Source organism: Macrosteles quadrilineatus, unplaced genomic scaffold (assembly GCF_028750875.1).
Source record: "Macrosteles quadrilineatus isolate MER2022 unplaced genomic scaffold, UCM_ALF_1.0 Scaffold_8__2_contigs__length_117827958, whole genome shotgun sequence".
NCBI lineage: Eukaryota > Metazoa > Arthropoda > Insecta > Hemiptera > Cicadellidae > Macrosteles > Macrosteles quadrilineatus.
In genome coordinates this window covers 61,031,849-61,046,261 of record NW_026542601.1, presented here as the reverse complement: position 1 = coordinate 61,046,261, position 14,413 = coordinate 61,031,849, and the positions used below count along the sequence as shown (strand labels likewise).

General features: G+C 37.0%; 1 protein-coding gene across 1 annotated transcript; it reads left to right on the top strand.

The window, feature by feature from the left end:
- Window positions 1-269: 269 nt before the first annotated feature.
- Window positions 270-3,758, top strand: LOC129000420 (glutamic acid-rich protein-like). The gene is made up of 3 exons (XM_054427384.1): window positions 270-845; window positions 1,482-2,366; window positions 3,735-3,758. Exons 1-3 carry the CDS (start codon window positions 270-272, stop codon window positions 3,756-3,758), a joined length of 1,485 nt encoding a protein of 494 aa, XP_054283359.1.
- The last annotated feature ends 10,655 nt before the right edge of the window (window positions 3,759-14,413 follow it).

Here is a 14,413-nt window from a genome sequence, read left to right as displayed (position 1 = left end):
AAAACTTGTTAAATAGCTCAATTATTTGGCAAATCTTTTCATATTATAGGCTAAGTAAATAAAATTTTTAAAAACCCTGTCTACAACGTTATTTAAATTATTTTATTAATTAAAATATTTGTTTACAATTTTCTGGTCTTTTCCAGACTTTCCAAAAAGTTCTCTCAGACTTGACCAAAAAGCTTAATAATCTGAGCAAATTGATTGGGGGACAAGATGGTAATTTGCCATCGGTTTTGACAGAAAAAAGAGAAAAACGTTCTCCAAAAATGAGTAAACTGAAACAGAAACAGAAAATTGAAAAGAAAAAACGCAAAAAGAAGAAACAAAAAGAACTGTCTCCAAGGCAGATAAAGCACATCCGGCGGCAGAAAGAGAAAAAGGAGCGAAGGAAGAGACTGCATGACAAGAAACTAAAGGAGAAACGTAGATTAAGACATAAGAAACTAGGAACAGGACCATACAACAAGACTATAACAGATTACTACGGCATTTACTATGAACCACAGAGCAGCCAGTTGAATGAATCTTTGTACGACTCAATCTATGACACAAGTGAAATAGACAGTGATGCCATATATGAGGAAAGGATGAAAGAGAGATACGATGATTATCCTGAATCTGAATCAGAAGACTCCGATGCCTACTATGACGAACAAATTTATGGGGACACTAAAGAATCTGGTGAAGTGAAGGATAATGATGAAGGTGATGGAGAGGGAAGTAAAGAGACGAAGAAAGGAAACAGTGAGGGTTTAAACAAGAAAGGGTCTGGAAAACCACAGGAGTTTACTGCAAATGAGTCCCATTCAGAGAAAAGGAAGAAAGATACAAAGAAAGGAAATGTAAAAGTGGAAAAGAAGGAATAAATATACTAGTTTTATTAGGGAAGTTAATGGGAGTTAGGCCTGACAAATAATACCATCACATAACTAAAAATGTTCAATCAATTTTAATAAACTCATTTTGTAAATCATAAACAACAACATTGACAGTTTATTTCATAAAAGAAAGTTGTATGTGTTTATTTAGTATTAGTTGTATGCTAGTATATGAGTAGTATGTTTAGCTGATCTATTAAACACTACTGTAAAGTTTTAAATAAGAAATCAACCCCTAGTCTAAGTCTTTCAATTAAAATTCAATTAATCCATTAATGATAATAGCATAATTAAAATATGAAGATTGCTTCTTTAAAAGGACACTACACAATTCTGACACTGTAAATAAAATAATGACTTACAAGGACATATTACTCCATGGATAATGTTTTCTGACCTAAACCACTTTCGTTATTAGATGATTAAAACTTGTACTTGTACAATTAATAATGAACTGAAATAAATAAGTTTTTTATATCAGCTTGTTGTTTTAATACCTGTTGTTTTGGTTATGTATATTTATACTTCTATGTATTATCACACAATTAACAAAACCAAATACACCCAATTTTAAAGAGGGTCATTACTGGTTTTTTTCAGAACGAAGAATCGCCTGAATTTTTCAAAATCATATCCCAATTCTATTTAACTGCAAGTGAAGAGTACTGGCCAGATATTCAGCAATTCCTTTCACAGCTAACAGTAAAAAAGGAGGAATTGATCAATGCCCTTGAGAGAGTTAAAGAAAATCAAAGAGACAAATTACAACAGGATCCAATAGAAAGGTATAAAACAACATTAAAAGAAAGTGATGGGGCGACTCGAGTCAAACGAAGAGTGAACAAAACGTTGCAAAGGAAACGAGCGAAAAAGAAAAAACAGCGGTTGAGAAGGTTCGAGCGTAAGAGACTCAGAATGCTGACTCACGCAAGACGAGTGCGGCGGCAGCAAAAGGCTAAACAGGCGAGATTGCAGCGTCATTACGCAAGAATGAACATGTCAACGACCGAAACACCAGACCACCTTAGAAATCACACGGCGGCTGGGGATGAAGATATTGAAAACGATACAAGCAGAACTGAAGATAGCGAGAATGATGGTGATGAGGAATACGAGAGTAGCGAATACGAAGATGAAAGTGAAGATTCTAAAACCAGCAAGTCCAGCGATGATAGTCATCACAGTGGGACATCTGAAGTTTCTGATGAAGATGAAGCAGAAGATAGTGAAACCATAAGTAATCCTGACTATGGAAATGATGACTATGAAGATTATGATGAAAGTGACGAAGATTATGAAGATGAGAGCAGTGAGGAGTCAAAGAAGAAGAAAAAGAAGATCAAGTCATCGGGCAAAGGTGTTGGTAAACGAATGCAAACAGTCACTAACAATAAATATAGTGAGAGGAAGAAGCATCAGAGGGCGGATATAAATGCAAACCCTTTAAAAGGAGCAAACCTGGGATTTCCACATAAAGATGATAAAGTAAACTACAAGCACAATCATAAACTCCATGAAAAGGATAGGTTATCAAACGTTAATAGGCATACTTTACGCAGTGATTTAACACAAATTAATAAGCAAAATTTTAGGGGAAACAACCTGATACACAATTAAAAACAAGAGAGACTTCATGAAATATTAAAAATTAAAAAATGTTATCATGGCTACAAAAGAACAAACAATTAAGAAAAATTGTGTTTAAAACCTTAAAAAATTGGACCCAATTTTATATTGAAATTCTATATAATAAAAATGGACTGTATTGAACTTACATATCCTACAACTCATTTATGATTGTTTCTAAACTTATTGTTGTTCCTAAAATTAAGCTTATTGATGTTAAAGTGACGGATGTGGTACTATTTTTAATTCCGGGTGATTTGGTTTTGTTACTTTTTTTATAAAAAAAAATCTTTAACTCCTCCATATCATCAAAAAATAATGCTCAAGTTACATATTTTGAAACCCTTTCCAAGCAGCTAAAAATCAACAGTTGGTGTTTAAGTAAAAAGATTTAAAAGAGTTTATTTAAGTTTCAGCATAGACTAACCAACACAAGTAGACTTCTCATCCCATTGTAAATTTTGAAGCACGTTTTTCGTGTCTAGTTCATGTACGTGACACAAAGGCGCTAGTGTTGATGAAACTTTGTTTCCATTATTTTAGGGTTAATTTCTTGATTTGTGCTTTACCGTTTGGTTATATAACTAGGGGACAATTTATTATGGTTAGATCGTATTATTTGGTTAAACGAGGTTTTAAATAGCTGTAATAACGGGGAAAAAATTGTAAACAAAACACGACCTCTACATAAACCGTACAGAACTAACAATAAAATTGTCTTCAGCTGTTCCATAAGGATGAGAAATCTACTAAGGGAGTATGTTTTATCTATGGTTTCAGTTTTAAACCCATCATTCAAGTAGGCCTATATTCTACAATAACAAACTGCACACTAAGCAAATTTATAGTTCACATATTGAATTTTGGGACATTATCATAGCAACTTTTTAAAGTATATTTTATAGTATTTGAAAAAATTTCTGTAATATCACTATATTACAGAAATTATTTCACATACAATACCAAAACCATTAAGCTATATAAGCTATTTTTTGTATCTATTTCAAATCATGAAACTAGCAGACCCATGCGAAGCATTCACACTGAATCCTTCTCAAATCCCACTTATTGAAGTAGGTACACAACATACAGTTAATACTGCGTAGTAAGTGCATCGTAGATTTAAGAATGGGCCCTTATTTCAGGAATAGATGTGGGTTTACATTTTAGATAATTAACCTTTTCAAAATATAATGTTAAGATATTTACGTTTTTACATGTTTACAGGACATCTTTGAACACTGTGTTTGAAGTAATAATATGACCATATTCAATTGTTGTGTTGGTGGCTTTGTTTTTACACAGACATAGCTTTCACTGAAAAAGCAAACCCTTGACAAAGCCAAAAAAAACTGAATGTGTAAAAAACTGTGTCTGGTACGTACAATCCTTCCTTGGTAATCGTCTGTCCTTGTACATTATTTAAAGTCATGGCAAAGGTAACATTTACAGGGAATTCCTTCTTAGTCAGTTTGAAAGGAGTACGTACTATTGCCTAATAACACTGTTTGACCAGAGTCAGCCATCTTTGCATTGATAGTGTAGGTACCCAAGTGAGCTACAACCAATCTTGGAACCTGCTTAGGTTTCTCATCAACATGATAATAGAGTTCTTTTTAGTATGGATTTATGAAAGGACGTACCCAAGGGGCTTAATGAGTTAAAATACTCTAATGGATACAACACAGTGTTTTACGTCCCTTGGTAAAGAACCAAATCAAAACCAATATAAACCGTTACCTATCAGTAACAAATTCGACTCAACAAACCATTCATTGAAACGTGTGATAAAGAATAGATAAGAGGTGATGAATTAAGGCTATGTTGTAAATAAAGAACTAAAATACCCCCGCCGCAGCGAACCTGACTAAGCGAATTTGTCTGAATTTATTTTCAATTAAATATATTAAAATAACATTAAGTCTAACGAGGCTGCTTCAAGGAAACTAATAAAGTGTGTTTTTTAATAAAATGTTTATAGATTAGTATAAAATAAATAAATTTGGCAAGTTTGGTCAAAATATATCCATAGACAAGCAAACTTCACCATTTTACAATATTCTCCATAAGAATAACATAGGAATTTAAAATTTACAATTTTTTAAATTTTCTCCCTTACTAACAACTGTAAAAAACACGTTGATACACCAAATGATTTTTCTTTTTGCTCTTTAAAAAAGTTTAGAGAGAAATTGGGAAATGTTATGTTTATTATTATTATATATGTGTATATATATATATATATATATATAAATATATATGAGTGACAAATTCTGGGCGCGTAATGCAGCGAAAGTACAAGTACGGGGTCACGCGAAGGGCCGAGGTTTTGTTTGGGTTCGGTGAAGGGATGTCACTTACTTTAGTGTCTACCTCACTAAACCCCAACGAGGCCATCCGTGAATTTCGTGAGAAGATAGACCGCCTGGAAGAGAGCGTGCGCAATACCACAGGAGACGTCGTCGTGGGTGGGGATTTTAAGCTAGGGCTGTCGAGTGGGGAATGACCCTCACCAATTCCCGGGGTAAGTACATTCTGGACTTTGCTGCCAGAGCCGGACTCGTTGTCGTCAACGAGGGAAACACGCCAACTTTCCGGCGCCCTGGGATGCGGGGAACGAAACCCAGACATAACCCTTGCATCTGAATCCCTTTTGCCAAGGATCAGGGCCTGGAGAGTCCTGGAGGATTACACAGGCAGTGACCACCAGTGCATTATTTTTGATGTCCTGGATGGTCATCAGAGACAAGTAGCCGCGTTTCGTCAAGTGCCCGTTCGATGGAATATTAAAAAATTGGACGCAGCACAATTCAATGAAGCCATCTTACGAGGGACACCAGTGGTTCCCCCCGCAACTAGCGTGGCTCACGCAGAGGCGTTAGTTACATCCATGATGGGACTGATCGTCTCGGCTTGCTATGAGTCTATGCCTCGCAGGAGATCCCGGTACAATAAGCGACCTGTGTACTGGTGGACTGCCGAGATTGCGGAATTGCGTCGGTCAGCATTGAGAGCCAGAAGACTTGCTACCAGGGCCAGAGAACCTGTAGACAGACGTCATAAGTCGGATGCTTACAGAGTGGCTAGGAGGTCTCTTCGTCGAGCCATCAACCGGAGTAAACGCAGTTGCTGGGAGACATTAAGGGATGATATCGATTCCAATCCGTGGGGCCTGGGTTACAAACTTGTAACCAAGAAACTTGGCACCCGCTCTCCACCTTCCGTCATGGATGGGGCCACTATGGAGAGGATAGTCGAATCCCTTTTCCCGGCTCACACGTTGCGCCCACTGCAGGATTTTGGAAGGGTGGATGACGTACCACTTTTCAGTCTTGGAGAGGTGGAGGCGGCCGTCCTATCCCTGAAGAACAATAAGGCTCCTGGACCCGATGGGGTACCCGGCGAAGTCCTCAAAAAGGTTTTGACTACTAACCCCTTGATCCTTTTGCGCATGTACAACACCTGCCTAGTCGAAGGAGTTTTCCCCTCGTGCTGGAAAACAGCTAGGCTTGTGCTTGTTGGGAAGGGGAAGGGACACCCAGACCTGCCATCCTCTTACAGACCTCTGTGTATGTTGGATACGGCTGGCAAAGTCCTCGAGAAGTTGATCCGTTCCCGACTGAATTCAGCCGTGGTCGCTGCGGGGGACCTGTCCCCTTGCAGTATGGATTCAGGATGGGGCGATCTACGGTAGACGCTGTTGGTGAGGTGAAGCAAGCTGTGATGAGAGCTGAGGATTTTAACCACTACTCTCGTAGGGTTGTGCTGCTCGTAACTCTCGATGTGCGAAACGCATTTAATTCCGCGAGGTGGTGCGATATGCTGGATGCTCTGGAAAACACCTTCCACATCCCAGCATACCTCATGCGTATCATAGAGGATTATCTCCGGTTCCGCCTCCCCATGTATGACACTACAGAGGGCCCACGGACGGTGAGTGTCACTTCCAGTGCTGCCCAAGGTTCCATACTCGGCCCAGACCTCTAGAATGTCGCGTATGACAGCCTTCTGAGGTCTGAAATGCCTGAGGAAACTGTTTTGGTTGGGTACGCATACAACGTTGCAGTTTTGATAGCTGCACGTAGCGTTGAGCTGGCTCAGCTAAAGCTGAACCGATTTATGCGTACTATAAACGCATGGATGACAGACCACGGTCTCTCGCTTGCTTTGAGCAAAACTGAGATCGTGATATTAACAAAAAAACGGATTGACACCATCGTGCCGTTGAGGGTAGGGGCCGTCGAAGTCCAGACCGTTCGTTCTGCCAAGTACCTTGGGATTATGGTGGACAGCAAGCTTAGCTGGAGGGATCAGATTTTCCGTACGGCGTACAAGGCCGCTAGGGTGGTTTCCTCTCTTAGCCGGTTGATGGCCAATGTCTGAGGGCATCGGTCCAGCCGTCGAAGGCTGTTAATGTCTTCTGTCCAGTCCGTACTCTTGTACGGTGCTGAGGTGTGGGCAGACGCTCTCAATAAGGAGGTATATAGGATGCGGCTCGCCCGAGTGCAGCGTCAGGCAGCACTAAGAGTTGCATCCGCCTACCGAACAGTGTCCGAACCCGCCGTCCTGGTGGTTGCTGGAGTCATCCCCGTCAAACTTTTTGCAGCGGAGAGAAAGGCAATTTATCAGGACCAGGCACGAACAGAGGAACGCACCCGCACCTACCAACTGTGGCAGGAGAGCTGGGAACAGGAGACTCGGGGACACTGGACCAGGCGACTGATACAGCAAGTACAACCTTGGGTTAATCGGTGGTGCGGAGAGGTGGACTACTACCTCACCCAATTTCAGACGGGTCACGGCTTTTTCCGGTCGTACCTGTTCAAGATGGGCAAAGCCGTGTCACCCGATTACATATACTGCCCAGGCATTCCCGATGACATGGAACATACCTTTTTCCACTGCCAGCATTGGGAAAGGCCCCGCCTGGAGGCTCAATAGTAAGTAGGACTGCTGTCAGTGGACACGGTCATACCGATGATGACGGAGGGTGAGGACGATTGGACCTGTGTGTCACATTACATCCAGGGTATTCTCCGCGCCAAGAAGCTCGACCTTGACCGGGATGCGGTGTAGGTCATGAAGTATCTAAATGCCAAAAACGGTGAGAGCCCTGAGGGCTTAGGTCACATGTTGGCCTGACTTGAAGTAATGTGACAAACAATTCCAAGTCTGTGTATACTGTGTTTGGTTGTGACAATAACTTAAATATTATTTTAAATTGAACATTTTAGTTCAATTTAAACACATATTTTTATTATAACTAACAGTATAATTGAAGGATTGTTTAGAAAGATTTAGATTATTCCAGACAATTCACGACCGTACCGCTTGTCCCTGACCATCACGTTTATGATTTCTATCATAAAAATTTAAAAAATTAAAATATCATCATATTTCAATGTTTTATACACAAAAGAAGCACACCTCAATAAAAACATAACGATTTTTCGGGTCTAAGATAAGTTTTTTCGGAGTTATACAAACTTAAAAGATTTTATTGGCTTTTTTTCAATTTTATTTTAGTTTTTTTTATTTTTTCTAGAAAAACCAAATATACCAAAAGCTCAGTGAGCTGTTTATTGTATAGGCCTAATGGCCATAAAAATAAATTAATTTATAGCAAAACATAGTAATAAAAATAATATTAACTATTTTTTACATTCATGTCCGTGATGGTCGTGACAAAATTTCGTGTTTTCCCATCAAAGATCCTCTATTAATACAAAATCAACAAAGATATTGCCTTACCATGGACATTTTATGAAACTTCAAATGTCAATGAAATAAAAAAATTTAAAAAGTTTCAAAAAACGGAACAAACAATTTTAAAAGTGCTTTTCCTGAAAACGTGCGTTTTTAAATTTTCACTCATATACATAAATACAAATTTGAATGGTGTTTTTGGCCTCTGGGGACATAAAAATGAAAAAGTAAATCGTTCCCGAGCCTATGTCTTACCTACGGTACGGTAATAGCTACTTCCCTATAGGGAAATTCGCTAAAAGCTAAGGAATCCAAGCGGTACTTACTTTTGAGTTGTTCTTGTTTAGACTTCTTTAAAGTAAAATCTTACTTCTAATTCTTATAATCTTATTTCATCTTCAGGGTTATTTATTAAGTAACTTCTTGATCAGCATCGTACGTGTTATTAAATTACCTGAAAGCAAAAAAATAAGTCAAATAACACTTATAATAATATATTTACACTTATACTGTTTATTCACAGGACGGTAAATACATATAAAAGATGGTAACTGGTGCTCTATTTCGATTGGACACTCCAATCATCATCAGAACCAATAGGCAAATATAGATAATAGATAATAGATAAGATAATTGATTCACCTATTGGGTCTGATGATGATCGGAGTGTCCAATCAAAATTGATCACCAATTACCATCTTCTATATATGTATTTAACGTCTCGTGAGTAGATATATTACCTACTATACAGTAAGTGTTATTTGACTATTTTTTGTGCTTTCAGGTTATTTATCGTAGAAAGCACAGACTAAGTTTGTTACTCGTCATGGATGAAGTAAAAACAAAACACTTGGATTTGAGAATAAATATTTGTTTGTTTTGATTAATTTAATTCACATGTTTCAGCTGATCGAATAACGTAAATAAACATTTCAAGTTTAAATTACTTATAAAATGATATAATAGATCGTTTTTATGAGACTACTAAAAATAACTACTGAAAAATTAGTGATTTGTATACTTCCCTAGCGTAGTGGGTTAAAAAAAGCTTTAAAATCATACCTCATTATGAAAATTTGTGAAGAATTAAAGAAGTTATGGCATGCCGACAAAAAAAGCATTTTAGAATACAGTATGTGTAGATGGGAGATTAGGACATAATAGATTGAATTTTTAATGTTAAGAGAGAGATTCATTTAGAGTAAAAATAACTTAAAACAATTTAACTGTTTTGAGTTGATATAGCATAAAATCAGGTTGAAATGGTAAAACCCATAGGCCTATGAATTTTTAATCGGTAAAATATGTTTTGGCAAATGACAACAAGGTAAACCTATGAATCAATTTAAGTTGATTCATTCAACTTAGATGAAGGTGTGATAACAATAGTTTGGGGTTATCACAACAATAGATAATAGATTTAAACTTGGTGGTATGATATAGTTCTCTGCTGTTCACTAGAGATAACTGTTCAAATTTGTTAAGTGAAAGAACCTTTTTGTGATTTAACCACCACAAAATGGAGGAAGAAAAAGGTAAATGAATAATGCTTGGGCAGTTTATTAATCCATATAAAATGCTAATTAACATAATATATTTATTCCTGTTGTTTGTTTTGTGCCAGAAGTAAAGATAATTTATATATACTAATAGGAATACGTAAGCTAGAAAACATTAATTTCTTGGTTGTCTATGACCTTTGTTCAATGATAGATATAATTTTGAATTTCTATTGTTCTTGTATATACCAACTTCTTAAGCCAAACAAGTACAATTAATACACAGAACACTATAGAGCATATTTATGTCACATCAACAATCACTGTAAGAAAGACAAGTTAGAACTGTGCGGTAATTGCACATTTTAAAAGGGTTCTAAACTTGTACCCTGCATAACGAATAATGTGATAAGTTACTCTTTTTTTTTTCATTTTAAAGATTACTTCCTAGATGGAAAAATTTAACACAAAAAATATTATAATATGAAAATTATAGACTAATACGCTAATTTTTGTTTTAGACAGTTATTAAATAAAATAAACTACTAACATACTATAGGTATTCAAATTATGTTGTTTAAGTAGATTTATGGCCAAAAGAGGGATTTACCTACCTCATTTAGGTTACAATTATGAGTAAATATGGCCTTTATAAAATCAATTTTCATCAACTGTTTTGTCTATTGTTTACAATCTGACTGAGGTAAAAAAATCACCTAACTTAAAGGTAACAAACTGTTAATTTACAATAATTTTATTCACATTAAAACCGTTATTAAGATAGTTTTTCTGCAATATTGGATCTTTGAAAGTGCCTTCTGTAAACTTCAATGGCTAGGGGGGAGAAGCCCTAAGGCTGGACGCACACTGATCCAGCATTTCACCTGAAGCAAAATGTTGCACAACGATTTGCTTGAAGCATTTTGTTTATTTGCTTCTCCAGTGTGCGGGAGGTTCAAGCATGATTCAGCATTTGGTTTCAAGCAAAATTAAGAAAAATAAATATTAGAATGACATATTATGTTTACTGGTCTTATACTACAATATTGGGTACTTTCCTGTTAAAGGGAACATTCATTATTATCGATGATTTTGTTTCGATATATCGATATTAACAAATTGAAAAATATCAGCTGACAACTACCATAAATATTGTTCAGTATATGAAACTGTTCTAAAAAAATAACCTAACATAACTAACCAAACTTGCTGTAACATTTAAAAATTCCGTGTTTAACTTGCCTTTTCTATTATGAAACCCAAACGGAATTTTTAAATGGTACAGCAAGTTTGGTTGGTTATGTTAGGTTAGCTTAGAACAGTTTCATTTTTTAATCCATATATTAGACTATTTTAGCCCATACGAGATCAGTTAGTTATTGTTGTCAATTTGTAATGGATCGGATCGGAAAACAAAAATATCGATATATCGAAACAAAATCATCGATAATAATGAATGTTCCCTTTAACAGGAAAGTACCCAATATTGTTTTAACATATGTGACGAGGAAGTCAACTATTGCTGTATGTCAATTTTTGCAAAATGCTGGATTAAATAGAAAGACAACATTGGGTTCACACAATCAATCTGTTGATAGACAGCTTTCCTCTCAGAAATTAAATCAGATCCAGGGAAATTTTACAATCATTGTCGAATAATTGCTATATACTATTTTATAGGAAGGGGTTTAAATACCGTAAGAAATTATTGTTAGATAGTGTCGTGATTGTTATATAAATAATGATTAATAAACTGAGTAACCTTGGTAATTTCTTAATTATTTTACAACTTTGCATGGGCTGTATGACTAACAAAATGGTAGCAAGAAAAATTAAACAACAATATATTGTTCAATAGAAATTCAAAATATAATTGTTAAGTTTTACCGCAACTTAAAAATTCATTTTTCAAAGAAGAGTGTTTTTTTAACAACAAACGGTCAATTGAATTTTGAAAGCCACTAAGCTTTACTAGCTAGAAGGGATTTGGCGCATGCGCAGAACGTTTTGCTCCTTGAAACATCAAACATCGTGCTGTATGGGATCCATTCGTCGAGCAACTGCTCAAATGTTTCAAGGCGTTGCGAGGCGCCTCGCAACGTTTGCTTGATCAGTGTGCGGCATCCCATTGAAATACATGGAGCGCTCGTACCCAGCGAAACATTTTGCCTCGCAACACTTGCTTCAGGTGAAATGCTTGATCTGTGTGCGTCCGGCCTAAAGGAACATACCTTTTTAATTACAATTCCTCCCTATGCTAGGTCATAAGCTTTATATAATGACATCATAATCGGAAAAGTTGGTTAAGTAGGAGGGGTGATATAGTGATGTTACAAACAGGGCTGATTTACCAAATATGAACGGTAGGCACTTGCCTAGGCCGTGAGGCAATTAGCTTTTTGGGGGGGGCACCAAAAAAATGGAAAATTTTAAAAAAATGGTGGCTGTATTTTCATACGATTGCGGTAAACTAATAATCCCTCCCCGCTGTGTAGACATCGAAACCGTCTCCCGCAATTGCAGCAAGATGTTAATTATTTCCTGCGGTTATACATCAACATCGTCCGTCTCCCGCGATCGCGGAAAAATTCTGACTATTTCCGGCAGACATGTGGACATAATTATCGTCTACCTTGATCGCGGCAATATATGAACACATCCCGCGGTCATCACCGTCTACCGCGATTGAGGCAAAATTCTAATCTTTTCCCGGGGTCGTGTGGACATTATCATCGTCTTGTGTGATCACTGTAAAATTCTGATAATCCCTCACAGCCGTGAAACATCATCGCCTCCTGCGGTCGAGTGGCATAGTAATCCTCTCCCGCCATTGCGGCAAATGGTAATCATCTCCCACGGTCATTTGGTCTTATCGTCTTATCGCGGTCATTATCGTCTTCCGCGAATTAGGCAAAACTTTGATCTTTTCCGTAGTCGAGTGGAAATTGTCATAGTCTTACACGATTGTGGTAAAGTTCTGATCATCCCTCGCAGCCGTGTAGACATAATTAATTATTGTAACTCCTGCAATCTTGTAGATATCGTAATAGTCTCCCATGGTCGTGAAGACATCGTAATAGTCTCCCGCGATTATGGCAAAATCTTAATAAAATCCCGCAGTATGTGGAGATCATTATCGTCTCCGGCAAAATTCTGACTGTTTCCCGCGGTTGTGTGGACATCATCGTCGTCTTCTGTGATCGCGGCAATATTCTGATCATCCTTTGCTGTTCGGTAGATCTCATTATCATACTGCGCAATCGCGGTAAAATCATGATTATATCCCGCGGTCGTTTAGTCATTATCATCGTCTCATGCGACTCGGCAAAGATCTGATCATCCCTCGCGTGGAGATATATTATTGTTTCCCGCAGTACGGAAACGTCACTGCTGTCATGCGCCATCGCGGTAAATTGACATCTCCAGGTAGAAATACAAAATTCGCGCATAATTCCGGGTTCAAAAAATCTACGCATAATTCCTGGATTTCTGGTCGGTGGTCACCCTGTTATATATTAGGCTATGCAATAGGGGCGCTACTATATGTCGTGCCTAGGGTGCTGATATAGTTAAACACGGGCTTGGTTACAAAGAAAACCCTTATTGTATTAAGATGAATTTTGACAGTAGAGCACACCCTGTGAGCAACTCATTAAACTATTTTTCTATTGGAATGAAAATTGGCTCTAACTGGTCCTTAAAAAGGGATAACTAAACTTACTTCAGATTCCAATAGCTAAAGCGAGACTTAGATTATAAAATACGCACTGTAGTGGTGTCCCCATCTTAAATAATTGAATTGAATTGATTAGGTATATATATCAATTATTGTGTTTAACAGTGTACAACCAAATGCCTAAACTTGTGTTTAAGACTTATGGTGTGAACACGGCTTTGGACATGAAACATTTAAAGAGTCACAATCTTTTAATAAATAGATGATATAAAACTTTACTTTTAAAGAAAGTTTAGGTGACAAGCTTAAATTATGAATATTTGAGACAAATTACTGTATTCTACTTTAAGGAATATTTTTATTCAGATTAGAAAGATTTCTTTACCCTAAATATTAACGTCAGGCTTTCCCAAACAGTTTGTCGAACATTAAATCCTATTCTCAATTATTGAGTTTTGTAAAAATTGAGATAGGTCTAAAGTAGGCTAATTAAAAGTGTAAGTAAACCAAGCATCTGCAGCTATGGTTCCTCATTTGTATATTCCCATATCCTCTCATCACCTTCTACGAATATTTTTGGTTGGACTTAGGAAGTTAAAATACTTCATTTGGTTAGGCTTCAGGCTTCAAGTTATATTTCATTTGTTCAACCTTTTACTTGTTCTGCCCTTTGCTTGGGTCAATCTAAAATTAAGGTCTAATTTCCTTAGACTCTATTTTGTTTCATCACAGCCTGGCCGGGCATCTGCTTTGTCATCAAGTTTATTTAAACAAGCTTTCGTTCAAATGTAATCAACGTTGTCCACAGGTACCGGCACCTAAGTAGGTAAATTTACGTAGGTAATATTTGAAGAATTTGACATAGGCCAGGCCTATACGCCAATGGGGAAATTTAACTGTGGCCATGAGGAAGGGAAGAAAATTTGATTATAAAACCTGTGTTGAGACGTACATACACAGTTTATTGATCAATAGATATTAATTTCAAATACTTTACTGAGACATACTTAATTTTACAAAAACCT